The 17,863-nt window shown below is 33.9% G+C and overlaps 3 protein-coding genes across 4 annotated transcripts in view; 1 reads left to right on the top strand and 2 right to left on the bottom strand.

Annotated features, from left to right (window-relative positions):
• LOC114333215 (ferritin subunit) overlaps positions 1-17,863 on the top strand; it is a 73,818-nt gene that overhangs the window by 16,958 nt on the left and 38,997 nt on the right. The gene's annotated exons all lie outside the window — the stretch shown is intronic.
• The window catches only part of LOC114333216 (ferritin-2 heavy chain), a 53,475-nt gene that overhangs the window by 25,515 nt on the left and 10,097 nt on the right, over positions 1-17,863 (bottom strand). The window contains exon 3 of one of the 2 annotated variants that reach the window (XM_028283069.2): positions 15,739-16,489. The exons of the other annotated variant lie outside the window; for it this stretch is intronic. Within the exon in view, the coding sequence (XP_028138870.1) occupies positions 15,918-16,489 (572 nt within the window). The 3' untranslated portion in view covers positions 15,739-15,917. Of the gene's footprint in view, positions 1-15,738; positions 16,490-17,863 lie in introns of those variants that run through there. 2 annotated transcript variants of the gene reach the window in all.
• Positions 1,270-8,071, bottom strand: LOC114333214 (GPN-loop GTPase 3). Its single transcript, XM_028283070.2, has 2 exons — positions 7,663-8,071; positions 1,270-1,871 (listed from the first exon to the last, which is right to left on the bottom strand). The coding sequence occupies exons 1-2, from the start codon at positions 7,943-7,945 to the stop codon at positions 1,324-1,326; spliced, it is 831 nt and encodes a 276-aa protein (XP_028138871.1). The 5' UTR covers positions 7,946-8,071; the 3' UTR covers positions 1,270-1,323.

The raw sequence follows: 17,863 nt of genomic DNA, 5'->3' as shown, positions 1-17,863 counted from the left end.
TTTTTTGAAAATGTTATAGCCTGATTCTTTAACAATACCACTGTAATAATATTGTTGCTAAACAGGTAAATTTTCATTATATACCGCGTGTACCAATCAACCTGTGTTTTTTTCTCAAAGTTTGCATCACCCTGTGGAATATTCTAGCATTTATAGAATACTGAAATTAAAACCCAACTATAGCTTCAGGTTTTCTTAACATTCCGTTTTTTAATCAACTACTTTTAATACTTTTATAGTTTACAACTCTTTTAATACTTTAACAACTAGACATGTTCTTCATCAATACACGGTGTTTTTAAATAAGTGCGACAAACTTTAAGGGGTAATTCAGCATGAAAAAATAATGACAGTTGGCTTTATAAACGTATGTCCGCAAATGTTTCGTTTCCGAGATACATGATGTTAAATTTTTTCTTACAAACTAATGATTTATTTATTGCTTTAAAACCAGTTGATATATGGAAATGAAATTTGGTAGGTTTTAAGACACAGTTATTGAGGATTTTTTGACATACAATTAAGAATTCTATATTCACCATTAGCGTGCATACGGGTAATATGATCGGTCATATTACACGTATGCGCGCTAATGGTAAATATTAAATTCTTAATTGTATGTCAAAAAATGTGAAATAATTACGTCTTAAAACCCACCAAATTTCATTGGCATATCTCAACCGGTTTTAAAGCAATAAAATAAATCGTCAGTTTGTACGAAAAAATTCAACAGCCCGTATCTCGGAAACGAAACATTTGCGGATATACGTTTATAAAGCCAACTGTCATTATTATTTCATGCCGAATTACCCCTTAAAGTTCGTCGCACTTATTTAAAAACACCGTGTATTGATGAAGAACATGTCTAGTTGTTAAAGTACCTAACTTTTTTATTATCCAACATAAAGAGAATGTTAAGAAAACCTGAGGCTATAGTTGGGTTTTAATTTGAGTATTTTATAAATGCTAGAATATTCCACAGGGTGATGCGAACTTTGAGAAAAAAACACAGTTTGATTGGTACACCCGGTATACAATGAAAATTTACCTGTTTAGCAACAATATTATTACAGTGATATTGTTAAAGAATCAGGCTATAACATGTTTAAAGAATCACTTAAATCGGCCAACAGGTCTAGGAAATATGAGACATCAAAAATGACCAAATTTTTAAGTGGGCCGATTTCTATACACGTAAGTTTAGTTTCATACTAATAGACATCCTTACTCTAAATTGTAGTAACTATTAAAATAAATAAAACCAAAAAGCAACATTATTCAAATTTATTTCTTTTAAATCAGTACAAAACCTACAAAACTGTTTCAATCATTATCATCTTCTTCCTTTTCTTCAAAATCTTTAGTTCTAATATCCTGATCTTCTCCATATTGAATTACATTATCAATGGTTATCAAAACATCATTAATGCTTTCTAAATTCTTTAAATTTAAGGGAATAAATTTAACCAAAGAATAATCTTCAATAAGTCTGGCAATAGCTTCCGTTAACTTCCTATGTTTTGTGTTAAAAGCGGAATTCCCACAAGTTTCAATATCACCCAGTATAAAATGAGAATCAGGCTCCAGAAAGCTATCAAGTCTTTTCTTGGCTGATTTACTTAAAAGGTCCATTTTAGATAAAATGTTAACGTGAGGAACTTCTAAATTCACCATGACGCTTAGTGCTGCCATTGTACCGGAAATAAACTTAGCTCCATCTGTAATGAACTGAACATCAACAAGGAAAACAGCACATACGTTAAAACGCCACATCTGTAGCTTTTTCACTAAGTTTTTTATTGCTGTTAAGTGGGTGTATAGTTCTATTTGTCCAGGGCAATCAAATAATATGTAATCATCTTCTTGGTCACCTAAAACAGAATTAGATTGTTAATAATTATTAATAGGGATTGAAATAAGGATGTTAACTGTCTTCCATGCTCTTTAAAATATACCTCAAAAGTGCTTTAACTTGTTCAGTGTCCATTCCGACAGTGTGTCAGCACGAGGGTTTCATTGAGGGTAACAAAGACACACACGTGTCGGCTGTGGTATTGAGTTACTAAATGAACCGTTACAAGCTTGGGCACCTCAGTTGAGGTCTGGTTACGGTATGGGCATCAAATGAGTTAAACAGATTGAAACAAAATGCAGAACAATGGGGATACCCCTCTTCAGCACTGTGGTACCAACAAACACCTTCATTCTTAAAACTTTAACCCTTTCAGGACTGAATACATTCCATACATATCCAAAATTTTTCAGACAAAAAAAAATATGATCAATAGTCTTATAATGGTGAATAAAGTGATTTTTTTAATCCTTAAATCCTTTGGTAGGACATCAGACAACTGTGTTTGTGACAACAGTAGTGTTTTATATTGGGACCCATTTGTTCCCATTAGTAATACAATAATCAATTTTGAAAAAACCAGAATGGGGGAGACATGTGTGGTCAAAACAGCAAGAGATAAATCGCCAATCAGTAGAAGAAGTATCGGCCGACCGCATAAAAGATGGAGTGACAACCTTCCATAGAGGTATCAATCCGCCAATGAACAAGCAGAATTGCTTATAAAGAGGAAGAAGAAGAAGAATGAAAGTTAAAAAAAACACATAACCACATTGTACAAGAACACACTAGAAAATTTCAGGTTACATAATCAAATTGTTGGTTGCATAACATAACGAAATGTTCAGTAACATGGCTATATTTGATTAAAGTGAATTTAGGGGACAAATAGGCACCACTAGAGCATTTTTAAATTCTGTGGGATAAATAGGTCCCACAGTACCAATGATTATCATGTTCAGTCCTGGGTGGCATCAATGTGATGTCTCACTAAACCTCACTCTTATGGTAGGGGAGCCCAAGCGGGGATTTTTGCAGTTACTCAAGCGCGTCAGATTATCATATGGGGAGAAACCTGGTGCCCTGCAGATGTACCATTACCATATATTAGCTCTTAACACAGCGGAGTTCGTTAGGGGGGCCGAAAAAAAAATCTATCCTTAAAAATACTCGTAGTTGTCAGATTAAGATAAGGTAAGTTAAGTATATGCAAAAGAGTGTATATTGTATACTTCAAAATCTGACGATTTGAGCGGAAAAGGGCGAGTTAAAAGTTTCACAAAAAAAAGAGCGAATATTTCGCAAAATAAACTTTAGATCGAAAAACTGCAAAATACACTTAATCAATATTTTTGAAAAATCTATCGAATGGTACCAAACACGACCCCCCACGGAGGTAGGGTGGGGGGGTTACTTTAAAATCTTAAATAGGAGCCCCAAATTTTTATTCCAGATTTGGATTCTTTACGTAAAAATAAGCAACTTTTATTCGAAACATTTTTTCGAATTATGGATAGATGGCGCTATATGAAAAGTCCCCACTAAAATGGAAAACTTTACTTAACTTTTTTTCGTTTTAGGACCTACTCTTCACAACCCAATAGGTCCCCAAAGCGCTCGAGTGACTGCACGTTTAGCATACTTCGCTCCCCTACTATAGAACAGTGAGGCATCACTCTAATACTCTAATGCCACACTACAGTGATGAAAAAATATGCTGACCAATGGACAAGAAAAAACTGATAACACTGGGGCTGAATGTGTTAAAGAAAAATGTGTATAACCCATGTATACTCAGTTTGTAAGTAGGCATGCAAAAGTTCATCAGTGTTATTTATGCCTGTCCAGTTCTTTATATTTTGAAGCCACGACATTTGTTTGCGACCTACTCCCCTCTTACCCCCATCTTTCCTTGGATGATTAGTTGAGGGATTGAGTATTTTTCCCCTCTCAAGATATGGTCCAGGTATCCAATTTTTTGAGCTTTGATCAAGTTGAGCAATTCTGTCTCAGTATTATGTAGGTCTTATGAGACAGAAAATCTGCTAAAAAACTAGAAACAATGCAAAAGGCAAAGGAACAAAACTTGTTTGGAATATCAGTTAGAGACAAGATTAGAAACACTGAGATAAGACGTAGAACAACGATCAGGAATATAGTGAAAAAAAATGAAATGGCCCTGGGGCCAGTCACTTAACCAAATATGGTGATAATAGGTGAACTCAGAGAATCCTAGAATGGAGACCAAGGAGGACAACAAGAAGCAAGGGAAGACCTCAAAACAGATGAGTAGATGACAGGCAAGAGCAGGTAAAGGCGAGTTGCAAGCAGATATTGGCACAAGGTGGAGAAAGATGAAAGCAATTGGAAGAGATCTACATGAAGAAGACATCTTCTCTGACATGGTTTCTGTATTTTACGACATTTTTTATTCCATCATTGATCGTTTTGTTCCGCTAAAAAAAATCTGTGATAAGAAATATCCATGCTGGCACTCCTCTGAGCTGAAGAAGTTGCTTCACGAGAAGAAATCAGTGCACAAGATATACAAGAGCACAAGGTGTCCTGAAAGTTATGCAGCATTTAGTAACTTAAGAACTAGATGTAAATTTTTATCAAGAGAGTGTTATGCCGATTACATTCAACGCACCGAACATTCTATTATTAATAACGTTACATCCTTTTGGAGATACAATGACTCTTGGAGACTGTATTGCCTTCAATGGAACTGATATTGCTAATCTTTTTGCTAACCAATTCTCTTCCGTCTATACAAACCAATCCTTACGTCCGCATGTAACCCAGATTTCACCTTTGGTTAATGTGTCTAATTATCACATTGAAATTTCAAAAATCTACGAAAAACTGTCTGAACTTAATACCAACAAAGGTCCTGGTCCTGATGGAATTCCTCCTACTTTCCTTAAAATATTCAGCTTCATTCTATCGCTCCCACTTTTTTATATATTTAATAAGTCTCTATTAACAGGGGAATTTCCAGACTACTGGAAAAACTCTTATGTCACTCCAATATTTAAATCAGGTCAAAAATCGGATATAGGTAACTATCATCCCATTTCTATTCTTAGTGCTACTCCTAAAGTTTTTGAGAGCATTATTTCCGATTATTTAAGTTATGACTGCTCGCCAATTATAGGGGCCCAACAATTTGGATTTACATCCAAAAAATCAGCAGAATTAGGTCTCATAACATATGTTAATTTTTTGACAGATGCTCTTGAGAGGGGTCTACAAGTTGCCTCTGTTTATACTGACTTCTCCAAAGCTTTCGACAAAGTTAATCATGAGCTCTTGATCCATAAACTTTATTTATATGGAATTGATGGCCTTATATTGAAGTGGCTCAAGAGCAATCTAACACAAAGATCGCAAATTGTCAGGGTTAATCATTACTATTCTCATACCATCTCTGTTACCTCAGGTGTACCACAAGGATCACACTTAAGACCTCTGTTGTTTAATATATTTATCAATGATCTAATACCCTGTTTCCAAGTTAGTGAAATTTTATGAACGCTGATCAACAATGATCACTATCAAATATTTAATTACTGTCACAACTGTCAATGTCAAATTTGGTTGGGTTGCTGAAAACATATTTGATTATAATTATGAGATTAGTTAATCAATTAACATAACAATTATTAACATAATTAACTAATTTCATAATTGTAATCAATAATTATGTTTTCAGCAACCCAATAAAAGTTGACATTGACAGTAATTAAATATTTGATAATGATCATTTTTGATTAGCGTTCGAACAACCGGCCCTTAGTCTACAAGGTGATATTGATCGCCTATCTAACTGGTGTATGCAAAATGGTATGTGTTTGAATGCATCCAAATGCCACATTCTTCATTTTCATCGAACTCATCATCCAATCATCTTCGAATATAGTATAAATAATCTGACCTTACATTCTGCCTCTGAAACTAAGTATCTGGGTATGATCCTTGACTCCGCCCTTAGCTATAAATCACACATTTCCAGTACAATACCGAAGTCTATGAAGATGCTTGGCTTTATAAAAAGAACCACCAGAGACTTTACTAACATCTCAGCTATTAAATCCCTTTATTTCTCCCTGGTTAGATCTCATTTCGATTACTCTTCCACAATTTGATCCCCCTATTACTTTACTCATAAACTGAAACTTGAGGCTGTCCAACACAATTTTCTGAGATATACTGCCACTAAGATGCATGTATACTACGACTATTCTGCATTAGAGCGCATACTGAACTTACCTCCTCTTGAGGTAAGCAGAAAACAAAGAGACTTAATAATTTTATTTAAAATTATCAACGGGCTGTGTAACTGCCCTGAGCTTCTCTCCAAAATATCTCTATTTGTCCCATCGTTAGACTAGGCAGGTGCAAACCTTTTATGTTTCTTTTCATAGATTCAATTATTCTTACAACACAATTATTCCTAGAACTCTTCGATTAGCTAACTCATTAAATAACCTCGAAATTTTTAATATATCAGTTTCCCGCTTTAAAAATCATATTTCTTCCCTAACTTTTTAACTTTTTAATATTTTCGGCCAGAGCTTTTGTATTGTGATTAGTGTTACATATTAACCGTTATACCTTAGAACATTTCTGAATTGATTTATGTGTTATCTTTTGTTTGTAATTGTACTGACCTATATATTATCTTATTCTTTTTTCTTTTTCGTAACTGTACTACTCATAGAATTATTTTTTCTCAAACCACTTTGTTATGTTATATTATGATAATTTATGTTATATTATGATAATTTAGAACACTAATATTTATATCTGAATAGGGCTTGCCCGTGATTAAATAAATAAATACATTCAGGAGTAGATGGAAAATTGTTGAAAAAGAAAAGAATATTGAAAAGTAGGAGTTTTTTTGTTGTATGTTTATAGCAATGAATCTATTCCCAAGCTGACCAAACAATAGGCTCATTTGTCTCATGTCGTTTTTTTTTTAAATCTAATATACAGTAGAACGTCAATAATCCGGATTAATTGGGACCAGACCCCATCCGGATTATCAAATTATCCAGATTATCGAAATTACCTAAAAAAAAGGCCAGTATACACATTAAAGTACAACAAACGTTTTAAAATTGTATGTTTTCTCTTGTACAGTAAAGTGTCTAGAGGTGCAATTAATCAAAACATTTTTTTTATGTTTAAACACTGTATTGTAATTAATTTATAATAGCACCATGTGTACAGTAAAAACATCAGACACTATTTGGGCTTTTAAAAAAATGTGTAAAATATTTTTGAACTGCGGTAGAGGTTCGTTTTTCGCGGCGAAGTTCTTAATTTATTTTAAATGAATCAGATATTTTTGCTAGATACAAATCCGGATTATTGACAGTCCGGATTTTTGACGTCCGGATTATCGACGTTCTACTGTACAAAAATTTGTAAATGTTTTGTAAAATCTTCACTCACAATACAAATCCCATAAATAAAAAAAATTGCGAAAGGGTCCACTAAAAATTAAAAGATTAACACCTTGGTTGCGTTTAGAGATATTTATAAACTTAGTGTTGAGACACACTCGTTGAGTGTGTTACGAGGTATATCTGTCCTGTAGTGAATATTTGCACACTGCGTTATGACACAGTCGACGCAGCCAATCGTTAGTGTAATATGACGTCTATTATTTGTCTCGTAACGCAGCCAAGGTGTTAGTAAAACCAATTACCCAAGTAAATTGCTAATAATAATTCAAGGTACTTGTATTACAACGGAACCGCCATGACTATTGTTGCGTTAAATTTGTGAATTAAACAAACCTAATTTCTCCTCTAACCAGTCAAGGTTTTCAGTGAGGTATTCCATACAAAAAACGAGACCTCCATTGGGGCCACACTGAAGTTCCTCATCATCCATGGCATCTTGTAAATGAATTAATTCCCTTATATCAACGATAGGTTGATAGTTGAAATGTTCCGCTGCTGGGTCTAAATTAACTACGTCTATATTTCTTCTAGTATCTACACCATGTTGTGCAAGAGCACTGCAATAAGTCGATTTTCCACTTCCCGCTGGTCCTATAACTAATTGAGCGTACCTCATCTTAACGTAGTTTTTTCAAAAAACCAAATTCTTTAAAAACAATCTTAATGGTTTTGGTGGCTTAAAAATTGTAAACATTTGTTTTGTTTTTAGGTTAGGATTTACAAGTTAGTAAAATCGATTTAACTCAACCAAAATAATAATAAAAAAATCGAAATCATATCGAATTCCGATAATCTTGACCACCGAACAAACATCAACTCCCCCTATTCATATATTTCAATTTTAAAATTATATGACACATAACACACCATCTAGCTTTATTTGACAAAATTTCATTTTCTGAAATTTTATTTACTTGTTTAATCGATAATAAATTATTAATTTCTTAAAAAAAATATATTATTCGTGTTAATGTGCTTACTATCATAGATAGTTGGATTTCGTTTTAATTCAGAGCACACCACAGGCCGTTCTAACGATTCCAAGAGGAAGAAACGTACGTAAACCAAACGGATGGTGATAGTGATAGTCTCTAAAATATAATTAATTTATAAGTCCGGCCACTCACTAGCAGGTAGACCTGCCCGGTGTACCTCATAGTGTGTGGCGGGATGAATAACCCAGGCAACCAAACGACGTTTTTATAACGTAGATAACACGTCATAAAAATGACCAATTGACGTGTTTCTATGACGTAGTACTGTTGAAAATCACGTGTATTTGTCTCATCGATTTGACGTCATAATTGTGACGATTTTAAAACGTAATCGTATCTACGTTTTTTTCACGTCGGTAAAATCACGTCTTTAATACTTTCAAAAAGTGACCTCTTTCAGATGTTTCAAAGTAGTATAAAAAATAGGTACATAATATGAAACCTATAGGCCTACGTCCCATGTGTCGAAGATATAAGTACTATCACTTGTTTAAGATCGCTTGTGCGCTAGGCTAAAAGCATCATTAATTCTGCATGATTGTACCAGCCCTCACATTTTAGAATTTTCACTAGTTATATATACCTACTTACTGTGTCAAAACTGAAACAACATATATATGAAACTAATAAATAATTTATTAACAAGTTATCCAGCATATACTAATATCTTAATTTAACGCTGTCTTAATATCTTCATTTAACGCTTAATTAAAAACAAATAAGCATAACCTCAAATAGTTGTCAAGAAGAATTACTGCATTAAACTAACTCAGTGAGCAAAAACACATAAAAATCGCTTAATTTACACGTTTCTTCAACTAAATATATAAATGAAAAGTCTTATAATCACACAAGGCACAAACCACGTAAACAATAAATGAGCAATTTCTTATGAATAGTTAGCGTTATCTATACCCAAACGAAATTGTTTGGAGTCAATACAAACAAGCAAGCTCCTCGCTCCTCCCAATTTTGTGACGTCAGACTTAGGCTGTCTGAAATTAAAACGTTTTTTAAACGTAATTTTAACGTCATTAATCTTACGTATTTAAAATCACCTACAAAAGACGTCTGTATGACGTAATGTTCAAACACGTGTTATATTCAACCAAAAACTGACGTTTCCTCAACGTTATATGACGTCACTTGGTTGCCTGGGAACTAGCATCTCGAGGAAACCTGATCCGCCACACACTATTGATAGTCAAGTGACCGGTCTAACTGTTTTTCATTTTACTATTAATTCCTGTTTAGATGGTCAAAACCATTACATAATTTCTCATGTAAGGTCCGTCTCCTATCAAGTGATAGTCTTTACAACACTTTCCAAGAATATAACAAAACCTCGAGTGTGCCCTTTGTACATTACATATAATGCTATATCATATCAAGGGCACTGATTAAATCAGAGAGCAGTGCATGGCTGATTGAATAAATTATTTTAAATCCGTGAAGCTTTTTAGCTAAAATATTTTTATTTGGTGGAGCAATTTTCAATTACATACTGTCAAATTAATCTTATTTTAATCTCAAATAACACTATTTTTACCCTAATTTCTTACAAGCCGTACGTCGCGTGAAATTCTGAGCGCACCTGAAGAACGAGCGGAAAATGTTATGTAAGAAAAGTGCTACAATTTGAATCTGAGAGTCAAATTGACACCCAATATTCCCTGATTTACAACGTGCCTTCTTCTTACTGGTCTATATTATAGACAACCAATAGTTGCACCCATGCCCCGCGCACTCTAATAGAAAACATGTAATCGTATTTATTTTCCTTCCATTTTGTCAGAGGCGCTGATGTCGGCATTGTGATTGGTGGAACATGACTTTTGACAAATCCTGCGCTATCTGTGAATCTGTGTTTAGTGTTCGTGTTCGTTCGTTCGTTGTCGTTCAGTCATTTTATATGGTCGGTTTATGTGATGTTGATGTTGATGTGTTTGTGTCACCATAAAAAGCTGATATTCAGTCGTGTTTTTCGATATTTTGTAATCGAGTACCTTTTTAAAGGTAAGTTTTTCTGATTATAAGGTAGATATTTTTTGATTGTAGGTACTGTTTATCCAACAGTTTTAAAATACACATTTTATTTCGCGTTTTGTTGTTAGGTCCATGCCCCGCTAACTCTAATAAAAAACATGTAATCGTATTTATTTTCCTTCCGTTTAGTCAGAGGCGCTGATGTCGGCATTGTGATTGGTGGAACATGACTTTTGACAAATCCTGCGCTATCTGTGAATCTGTAATCTGTGTTCGTGTTCGTTCGTTCGTTGTCGTTCACTTATTTTATATGGTCGGTTATGTGAGTGTTTGGTGTTTGTGTTTAGTTTGTGTCACCATAAAAAGCTGATATTCAGTCGTGTTTTTTGATATTTTTGTTATTTCATAATCGAGTACCTTTTTAAAGGTAAGTTTTTCTGATTGTAGGTACTGTTTATCCAACAGTTTTAAAATACACATTTTATTTCGCGTTTTGTTGTTGGGTCTAATGGCCGATCAGCTGTTGTGTGCAGCCGATAAATTCAACAAGTAAACATTATTTAATCGAAATTAAATACTCATATTTCTATGTAAAATGTCACATTATTGTATAAATAAATAATTAAGAAACAAAAGTTGTTTGTGTTTTACCTTTATTGTCCACTTGAATAAAATAATATTAAATATTGGAAGTACCGTATGGAGGCTATGGTGTACCTAGCGTGGAGGCTAGATAACGCTACCCTTCCTATCCAATCAACAGCAAGAACGTTTAAAATTTCACACCTATCATGTCGAAGCTACAGACCACTTATGTGGAGGCCAGATTTGTAGTATCCTTCCAATTTTCCAGGTGCTGAAATACGTGACGTATTTTTTGAAGGGTAAGATCGCATTCTACCAAATCACACAACACTTTTTTCTATGGTTAGGTCTAATGGCTCCCATCAGGTGTTGTGTGCAGACGGAGGAAAAATTCAACGAGTAAACATATATTTAATCCAAATTAAATACTCATATTTCTATGTAAAATGTCACATTATTGTATAAATAAATAATTAAGAATCAAAAGTTGTTTGTGTTGTGCCTTTATTGTCCACTTGAATAAAATATTAAATATTGGAAGTAGCGTATGGAGGCTATGATGTACCTAGCATGGAGGCTAGATTACGCCACTCTTCCTATCCAATCAACAACAAGAACGTTTAAAATTTCACACCTATCATGTCGAAGCTACAGACCACTTATGTGGAGGCCAGATTTGTAGTACCCTTCCATTTAACCAGGTGCTGAGATGGCGCTGAAATACGTGACATATTTTTCAAAGAGTAAGATCGCATTCTACCAAATCACACAACACTTTTTTCTATGGTTGCACCTATGAGAATTAAACTTTAAAAAATCTAAATGCCTACGACAAGGAAGAGAATTACGAGGTCTGCGAACCAATAACAACAAAAGCTGCAGAGAACAAGTAGATACGCAGTTGCATCTAAAGACAATAGTTGTAAATAAGGATAAAACAGTAAAGGAAAATATCGAAGGCATGTATACACTCACAAATGCGGTTCTGAATGCAGAAGATTAAAACGTAGGCAAATACATCCTCAGATAGAGAAATCCATGGAAATTGAACAAAATGCTTTATATGATGGAAAGAAGTCGCATTTGTCCAGTCGCCAGAGATTATTTTATGTCTAAAAACGAGACGAACAAGCTGAATTTTGCTAAGAATGTTTGTCCAGCAGTGCCGGATTAACCATCAGGCAAAGTATAGGCAGTTGCCTAAGGGCCTCGGCCCCAACGCACGGGGGCCTCGTAAGACCCAAAACGGAAAAATAATAATTAGAATTAAATAAAAACTATAAACCATATATCGCACCTCCGCTCAAACAGTGTCATAACTCAAAAAATCAAAGTATCGAGAAAACAACGTTTGAAGTTTTCGCTAGAACTTTTCCGGGTTTAATTCAGAAACTATTAAAATTTGTATAATAACTATTTTAGTCAGTTACAAAGGTTTTTGAAGCTCGACAAAATAGTGTATTAATACTGCTAAAAAGTTTAAAAAATATATTTTTTTTTGAGTTGTGACACTATACAGATAAACTAACGAAAAATTTACGAAATATTATTTATCAAAAGTGGCTCTTGCAGTACATAATATAATATCATGCATGATTATTATCTGGTTAAAAGACTTATATTTTTTAATGATGTAAATTTAAATAAAATTAACAACAAAAATACTGCAAAAAGAAAGATAAATAAGTGATAAATGTGTCACTTTTCTTTACCAAAACGCAGATTATTTTGAATAAAGTTATCACATATACTGTCTTAACTCGACAAACGACACGCTTTATACGCATCTTAGATGAACAAATGTCTTGCACAAGCCGATATGTGACACTCTTTATTTTCGATGCACTGTTGATTTTGGTTAATCATATATATTAATGACTCTAGTGTCGTCTAACGACAAATACTTGAACTATAAAAGTATCTCTTTTTGACATAATATTTTGTAGTGTTATTAAACTGTTGGTGCAATAAAACCGTTTTTATTTTTTTTTTTGAGTTGTGACACTAGATATTTGAGCGGAGGTGCGATACGTTGAAAAATTAAAATATCGCGCAATACCATAAACTTGGTTTCAAACGGAAATCCACGGCTAGTGAAGCTGCAACAAATGAAAATGCACGTGATAGAAATAACTAAGGGAAACATAGTTAGCTTCTGTAACTGAAGATGTTAAAACATACAATGACGTAGTTATATTCCACTTCAAGAAAAGAACCAGAAACCGAAACTAAGTTAGAAATTAAAGATAAAGGTAAATTGGGCCCAGAATTCGGAAACAACATAGGATTATCGAATGGCATAACGGAAGACATATATACTTATGGAAATCTTGGATTGGGAAGGGTTCTTCAGAATGGAAAAATCTTGATGGAATTTTTTCAGCATCAAAAAGAAATTTTAAAGGCGTTACAAGATTTTTTACACAATCTATGGTTTTTTGAAAATGTATCAGTGTAACAAAAATTAAAAGGGATTGGCTATAACGTACTCTCCCTCAAATGGAAATGTTTACTGCTTACCATGTATTATTTTTGGCGAACACTCATCGACAGGCAGCGCCTTCATGGTCGACTTGGCAGCTGTTTGGAAATTTAATTTAATCAAAAACGATATTACTGGATTCAAGTTCTGAAAAGAGTAGTCCCTGTGGTTAAGTTTCTATCTTCTTTCGGATTAGCGTTTACAAGTGATACAGATATCCTTCTTTCACAAAATAATAGGAGCTACTTACGCATTTTCAGGAGCGTAATTTGAAATTTTGTTTGGGGGGGGGGCAAGCACTATATATATAATACATTATATATGATGTTATGATGAATATTGATGTATTTTTTGTAAATTTCAGTCATTTCTTAGGGCCAGGGGGGTGCCCCCTGCGCATTTTAGAGCTATTACTTGCAGAGTACGATCCTCTTTAAGCTCTCAAGCTAAGTATGGCAATGAGGGTACCGGAAAGCCTTCTTACTTGTCTTCAAAGATGTGGGAAGAAATAATAGAAGTACTGGGAAAACAATTTTTAAATACAATTGTTAAAGAAATTAAGGAAGCCAAATACTACTCCTTGAGTGTCAATTCAATACCAGATTTGTCTCATATTGACTATTTATTAAGATATGTAAATTCAGCAGATGGTAAAGTGAATGAGGGTTATCATTCATACCCATAAGTAGTCATACTGGAGAAAATCTTTTTCTTGCTGTTTTAACCGTTTTTAACGACTGTGGCATTGATGTAAACGACATGAGGGGGCAATCAATCATTCAGCAAACATGTCAGACAAATATAATAGTATCCAGGCTCAATTATCTAAGATTAACAAACTTTACATTCCTTTTGCTGCACACTCGCTTAATTTAGTTGTGAGTAACGTGCTGAAAGTTGCGTCGGAGTCCGTGTACTGCTTGTACAACTTTTTTTCAGCCTCTACCCACCGTTGGAAAGTTATGATCAAATGAAACTCCACTAAGCGATCCCATTCGCCACGATCTAGTCATTAAAACAACAAGCAGCATTAGATGGAGTGCAAGGACTGACGCAACAAGAGCTTTGTCTAAAGGTTACAACTTCTTAAAATCTGCTGTGCATTCTCTTGCTAAAAACACTAATCAAAAGGATGAAACACCTCAAGAGGAAAAGTGTTTGTTGAAAGAAATGACAAAAAAAGAAACATTCGTAATGAATGAGTTTTGGGCAACAATTTTAGAACGCATCAACGCTGTCAGTAAATCATTACAGTGAGAAGAGATTGAAATTACAACTGCAGGAGGATGGAGGGGTTAACCGAGGTGGTTTTGGAGGGAAAAGGCGGAGGCCTTAAGGGGCCTCATAGCTTGGGTTGCCTAGGGGCCTCAAGATTCTTAATCCGGGACTGATGTCCAGTCTTACCTCGAGCTTTCCCCTAAAACCTCCCTCGTAGGGAATGAAAAACGGACAAATTTTTTGCCATTTTCCCGTGAGATCAATAAAATTTATCACTTCCGTTGACCGGTAGCTGTGGAATTTCCATTGCTCGAGCCCAATCTTCAAAACCTATAACATAAAATTTCGATTTTGAGTTTTGGCAACAAATATGCCTAAAAACGTAGAATTTAAACTTTCACATTACAGACGTCATTGGGTGGAGTAAAAAGTTGATCCTGTATTTAGGGTTAAATATTATTTGTCACCCATTTTATGGCGGTGCAGATTACTTCCTTGATTGTAAATGGACGTCTAGTTCCGTAGTAGGTGTTTATTGTATTGTCCATGTATATCTTGAAGACTTTCTTAAGATATTTCGTCCAAAAAGTCTTCTGTACTATTTTCAATACCAGGTTTGTTAATCAGTTAGATTTGCAGTTTTCTCATGTTTCTATAAAGCTTCATCTTCCTTAATGCAATTAGAAAGATAAATGAATTATAGATTCCAAAGGTGCCGGTGGGGGATGGCGTCTATGTGCAGTATTATAGTCGGTGTATGACAATGACAAAGTATTCGAAATAATAAATGTTATATTGTTTATTTCAAATACTTTCTCATACACCGAGTATAATATTGCGCATAGACGTCATCCCCTACCTACCGGCACCTTTAGAATCTGTGCACTGTATGTTTTGTTGTAATGATTCTGTGATAAAATCATATAGGAGCTAGATATAGGGCTTTTCATTCACAGTCATTTGTTTCGAGCTTCTGTCATATGTCGTATAATCCGTGTATATTAAATTTTATACACAAATTATACAACATATTATGACAGAAGCTCGAAACAAATGACAATCGATGAAAAGCCCTATACGAAGTCAGCCTTGATATTTTTAGGAAAAATCTTTATGGTATAAAGTAATAAAACAAATAGCCAATTAGTATTTATCGGAGATGTATTTATTTTACTATTTAAAAAACATAATTATAGACATTTGTTGAATAATGTACAAACATTCTTACTCGCTAATAATCACACGAAGATGATACATTTATCGAAAAGTGATTCTAACCTATCTATGGAATATTATTAAATCACAAACTTAAAAATAAATATTTACTGCTTTTGTAAATAGTCATCAAACATAAACAGAGCCAATGAACTGTCTGGTCCGTTAAGGAGACCAGCCAAGTCAGTACTGTACCCTGCTAACTTCCTGATAAGATCTCTCTCCTTGTGCACAACTTCCTTCTCCAAATAATCGGAAATTTCAGGATCGTGGAACTGTTTGTTGTTTCTGGTAGCTTCACGATGGATGGAGTGAGCTTCATGAACAAACTTCTTCTCTATGTCCAGAGCTTTAGCAATAGCAGTAAGTTCACGCAAGTCAAAGCTACGAGCTTCTGCCTCTTCTCCTTTGATGTCTTTGGAAATAGCATTGAAGTTCATGTGTCCACCACGAGAGGTAAGATACTTAATAAATTCAATACCTTCATGCCACTTGTTGTCAGACAAGCCACGGAAAAGTTTTTCGAATCCTGCTCTGTTTCTTTCATATGTGGCAAAATTGGTGGCTAGGAGTAGATACTCGAAGGATCTGATGAAATGATGGTTTATGAACTTCTGTAGGTCAGATTCAACTGCATCGATAGCTCCAAATTTGGCTGTACAATTCAACTTGTCAACATCTGTAAAAAAAATTCTTATTTAGTTTTTTAGATTTATATCTATGAATAAACATTTGGTTGAAATTAAAGGTAATCAGCCTACTTAATGCTCCAACATTTTTGTAAACGTTTTCCACTTATTTCTATCCAATCAGATTATACAGGGTGTTTCATTGGGAAACGGAAATACTTTAATGCGCAGACAAATTTTTAAAATTTTAATATACAGGGTGTTGGTTCAAGGTCACAATTACTTTGTATTTTTTTCTTAATCCGGACCTGCATTTTTCTTGTCATTAGTAATTGGGTCGTTCCAATGTGGTAAATAAGTATTGATTATTTTTAAAATGAGTATTTATTCATTAACTTTAATAATTTATAACTAAAAGATAATATCTGCTTTTTAATGTCAAAGTTCTTAAAAAATTCAATATAATTTCAAAATGAAAGTCATAAAATTGTCTAGCCGAAAAATTGAAGCAAACTATTTAACTTACTTTTTTGTGCACTTTTCAAATATGCAAACAGATTTTCAAAATTTCAATATACAGGGTGTTGTTTTAAGGTCACAATTACTGTATAATTTTTTGTTAATCCGGACCTGGATTTTTCTTATGGTTAGTATGTCGGTCGTTTGGGTTTTGAATGAGACATATGTGTACCAAATATCAAAAAAATATACAGGGTGGTTCTAAAGTTATGGCTTAGGAAAGAAATGGGCAAAATCGATAAAACACCCTGTAACTCGGTTATAAAAGTCGGTAGGGCAAAAAATGTACTATATCTAGAACCGGCTCGGTGACCTCTATTCACCATTAAAGTATTTCCGTTTCCCAATGAAACACCCTGTATAGTTATATTTTTATGTCTGAATGATAATAAGTGAAAACTGCGACGAAAATGTTGAAGGACAAAAATTTTAAGAATTAAATGTGCCAGACATCTGTAATATGTCAATATTAATTATATAAATAATATAATATCTCAAATTAAAATATAAATAAAAAAAAATATAATATCTTGTACAAACAATTTTTTATCTATACTTTGTAAGTATACATTTAAATTGTACTTGAGATATATTATCTTTTCACTAACAATCAATAAGAAATAGAGAGTCTTATGACACATTGGCTGCCATGAGACACAAATGTCGTGTCTCATGTTGTTGATAAAAGCAGAGTGACATACCACAGTTGTCTCAAAAGCATAGGAACGGGAGACTCGTTGCTGTAGGGACCCACTTTTTTTAACATTACTGCAGCCAAGATGTTAATATAGAGTTAATGGCACATTGTTGTAAAACTATACTAAATTTTATAGGAACAAATTACTATGGTTGGTATTTTATTTTAAATGTTCCGGTTTTTGTTCTATTTCATTAAAAAAAAAGGA

The sequence above is a fragment of the Diabrotica virgifera genome, chromosome 7 (genome assembly GCF_917563875.1).
Source record: "Diabrotica virgifera virgifera chromosome 7, PGI_DIABVI_V3a".
NCBI classification, from domain to species: domain Eukaryota; kingdom Metazoa; phylum Arthropoda; class Insecta; order Coleoptera; family Chrysomelidae; genus Diabrotica; species Diabrotica virgifera.
This window is presented reverse-complemented; position numbering and strand designations above follow the sequence as displayed.

Excerpts from the sequence above, each read along its gene's own strand:
- LOC114333214 (XM_028283070.2), bottom strand. The coding sequence starts at position 7,945 with ATGAGGTACGCTCAATTAGTTATAGGACCAGCGGGAAGTGGAAAATCG. Across the intron at positions 1,872-7,662 it reads CTGGTTAGAGGAGAAATTAG|GTGACCAAGAAGATGATTAC; the intron begins GTTTGTTTAATT and ends ATTCTGTTTTAG.